We start from the raw sequence: 3,832 nt of genomic DNA on the forward strand, positions 1-3,832 counted from the left end.
GTCAATCACAATCCATAGTTCTTTTGCATTTTTATTAGCAAAGTTTACAATCAAGACATTTATTCCTGTTTGCAATTGTCTTGCATCTGCCAAATTTGTAACAAAAACTCTTTTTAGGCATAAGCCCACGTCCCTCTCAACCTTCTCTGAATTCAATATCTTCTGGAGAGCAAAAATATTTAAAAAAGAAAAAAAGAAAAAAGAAAATCCCACGAAGAGAAAAATGGTTTCAGCTTTGATAGAAATCACAATGTAACACCTCAATCTCTGAGACTTCCATGGGAGGAGTTTCATCATACGCTCGCAAATGTGGGGCAACATGAACAAGTTCTTGTAGGATCCTCTCATTTTTCCATAGGCCTTTTCCTTGGAGATGGATCTCAGTTTCTGTGAAGTCACATTGAGGCAACATGAGCAGCATTTCCCATGGGGCTATTCCAAGCTATCCTCCCATTTTTGTAAGGTAACTTACACAGTGCAGCATCCCACCCTGATCACCAGTTCTAAACGCACCTTGGTCGGCCAGAATGTTAGTCCCAGAATCCAATGTTTGCTGAGACCTTAACCACAATTCTATTTTGTGTCCCATCTAAAGTTTGCCGAAACCTACCTAAATCTCTTGCTACCAGTTTGCAATGGCAAGGAGGTGCATAGATGAGCAACTCAACTCACAGGCTCTCGACTGAACGGCGTTACAATAGGAGCGTGCTGGCAAGTGATCGTACACTGTCGGAAGGATTGCTTCGAGCAGCTGGTCTCCAGGGCTCAACATATGGCCTAGATTTGTACAGTGGATCTGGAAAGATGACAACTTTGGCTTCTTTTTGAAACGTTGTGGGGCAATTAGATCCATCGCTGGCGACAAGAAGTGACCTTCCTGAGGCGATCAGACCTTCGAGTTCTGAATATTCAAGTCCATTGGCGGCCATCGTGTTCGAGTAATGGCTGTTTTAGATTCAACCATTTGTCCGGACTGTCATTACTGCTCCGGAGACAGCACCCAACATTGCACCAACTTGTTGTTTATTTTTGGAAGTAGCGCAGTGCCCCTTGGACGATATCAGGTTCAATCGCATTGTGGCAAATTCTTTTTTATCATCATGTGGTGCTGGAATCTCCTGTGAAGCTTTCAAAAAGTCCTGAGAAGTTGTGGAATATACGTTTGTCTTTGTAACATCTTGCACTGCTGGAGCAATTCCATGGCCAGCCACGGATTGAATGCTTGCTTGGTAACCTTTTTCCATGCTTGACATGATACTCTAATGAAAGAAACCACGACTGCTTCCAGCGTTTTTTTTTTTTTTTTTTTTTTTTTCCAAAAAAGGAAGAAAAGCACGACTTAGATCTGCTCAACAGTTTGATGAGATCGGTGCTACATTCTTTATGACCATGAACAAGTTTGATAAGCCGAATATGCGATGACACGCATAGAGGTGCTGCTGTTAGGATTCTATTCTATTGGGGTGTCTCAATCGTACACATTTATTGTGCCGATCTGTAGTGAATTTTTTAGCCCTTCCCAACTCTAGCCCTTTGGCCCTGCAAAGTGCGACTGAAGAGATGAGGGCAAACCTTACAGATGCCGAGTCTGCAGGGCTGGATTAGTGGTTCCATGATGCTCAGGCTGAAGAGATTTACTGCCCTTGACAGTTGAAATGCATAACGACCAAACGCTGCGTAGTGAAGGATAGAAAATCAAATACATACGTACATACATATATACACGAATATAAATCCGTTATGTTTGCGTGAAAAACATATGGTATTATCGTTCACAGCTTTGCCACGTGCGACACTCAGGATATGAGGAAGTGTCAGGCAAAACTTGAAAATGTGGCTTTAACAGTCGATGTTTGTGTGGTCAAATGGCATGTTGGCCACAATCTCAAGCTCGAATTCATTCAGGTTAAATATATTGTTTTAACCCGGAAGGTCGCAGCTTTTCCCATCCCAAGGAAAATACCCTTACGTTACGCCACAACCCAAATGAGATATTATAATTTCTATCCAACATGAGGATTAAAGAACGTGGGGGTGGAGACTATCATCTGTGTGGCAGGTGAGAAGGATTAATAGAAAACGAAATTTCTGGTTATATCATACAATATAGTATTCAATTATAACTATTCATGCTTTTAGTTTGCAGGTGTACAGGTGTGCCTTTCAAGCTCACCCCTGTTAAGGAATACAATAAACATGAAAATTTAGCTACTGATCCAGGAGTAATAATCAGCAATTCAGCAAGGTTTTATGATTCACATGGTACAGTGCAATCAGGGGGTTGAATTGAGGTAAGAGACTAGTACCCGTGATGGAGTTGCAGGAAGTAGCCTTGTTCTGGGATTAGGTTTGTGCTAAGATTGACTAAGCATATTGTCGGAATATACTAATCCCAAGAGGTAAAGTTAGGATCAAAATTTCTCATTAATTCCTGCCTACAGTGCGAAGTTTTTCGGTGATTCAGGCAATGTGTAATCCACTTAACTTGATGGGTAACAAAAACCTCAAATATTTATTATCTTTTCTTGATATCTCTTGAATAGACCAACCTCTCCAAGCTTGCTGTGACTTGGATGTTCAAGTTTCGTCCAAGTGGACACAGTCGAACCATGAAAAAGGTTTGGAAATTTTAGTCCAGTCCCAAGTAAGGTGGATTAAACGATAGAAGAAAACAGACCTGGGAGAATGAGTTCCGCATGGCCGAAAGATTGTTCCACCGATCGATCGTCTTGTCAATGGACCATGCATAAAAACCAGACACATTCACCGTATGGAAGTCGAGGCAAAGAAACTGATTCATCTGCTTCCTCGATACAAGTGTACTCTGAGCACACCGGTGACCCTTGTGCAAGCCCCCCCGACTGGGCTCACCACCCATGTCTAAAAACTGTGCCTCCCCAAGACCGAAGTATCTTTCGACAAAAAAATATTTTAAAGTGGATGGGGGAATATATATCTCCAACACCCAGTGAAAGTTTCTGCGACTACATTACGCGATGCATTGCGACTGCGGAGCAAGAGCTCAAGATGCAAAAGAAGTTGCATATTGGGGACGACTACCACCACCATGTGGATAAGCTTGTGTTTAAGCTTTTCTATGGTTCCCGGATAGCAATGCAACGACTCGGAATACAACAGAAGCTTGGGACAGAGGAGCTTGTGTTGCGGTTGCTGAGAGAAGAGTGCGCATCCCAGATTAGTCAAGGATTTTTGAGGCTTGACCCCAGTAGCTTCAACAATTCATCGAAAACGCCGACATGGCCTTCCCGAGAAGATGTCGCCCTCCATACTGTCCAACAAATGCCTCCAGGTGTTGAAAATTTAGCAGAAATGGATTCTCGCTAGTCGATTCATGGTGATTTATGGCAGAGTTATGTTGTGAGACTGTCGACTGTTAGATTTACTTAGATTGAGGTGAGACAGTGTGTGAATTATGTCCAGGGCATTCGGTGTGCTTAAAGCAGTGAACCCAAGTGTGATTGGTAAGTTCTTCTCATTCAGTTGTCGTCCCCCCAAATCTTCTCTTGAATTTTCTGAAAAGATTTAAGACTACAATTACATAAATAAAACATATTGCAAAGTAGTTCATGTGAGTCCCGAATTAAATTAAGCCATCATACATAGCACACACATATGGCGATTCCTTTTGAAGAGGAAACCTTCTTGAGTGCATAAACCGCAGTGAGAAAATGAGCGGAGAAATGTTTACTGAAAGGCATCTGCAGAATATACTCTGATTTTGAACTAGGATGTATGGTGTCCCTGTTCTGCTAGTTTCAAGTATGATCTCCTAAGCATCAATAAGAATTGATCAACAAGGTCAGGTACTCCT

The 3,832-nt window shown here is 42.0% G+C and overlaps 1 protein-coding gene across 2 annotated transcripts; it reads left to right on the plus strand.

Annotated features, from left to right (window-relative positions):
• Window positions 1–1,750: 1,750 nt before the first annotated feature.
• LOC112287477 (uncharacterized) lies at window positions 1,751–3,583 on the plus strand. 2 transcript variants are annotated; one of them, XM_073536590.2, is made up of 3 exons: window positions 1,751–2,059; window positions 2,140–2,291; window positions 2,544–3,583. In XM_073536590.2, the coding sequence occupies exon 3, from the start codon at window positions 2,686–2,688 to the stop codon at window positions 3,343–3,345; it is 660 nt and encodes a 219-aa protein (XP_073392691.1). In that variant the 5' UTR covers window positions 1,751–2,059; window positions 2,140–2,291; window positions 2,544–2,685; the 3' UTR covers window positions 3,346–3,583. The 2 variants fall into 2 exon arrangements, with proteins under 2 accessions (XP_073392691.1, XP_073392692.2); XM_073536591.2 differs by having other exon boundaries at window positions 2,147–2,291.
• Window positions 3,584–3,832: the final 249 nt, after the last annotated feature.

Source organism: Physcomitrium patens, chromosome 10 (assembly GCF_059467195.1).
Source record: "Physcomitrium patens ecotype Gransden chromosome 10, ASM5946719v1, whole genome shotgun sequence".
NCBI classification, from domain to species: Eukaryota; Viridiplantae; Streptophyta; class Bryopsida; order Funariales; family Funariaceae; genus Physcomitrium; species Physcomitrium patens.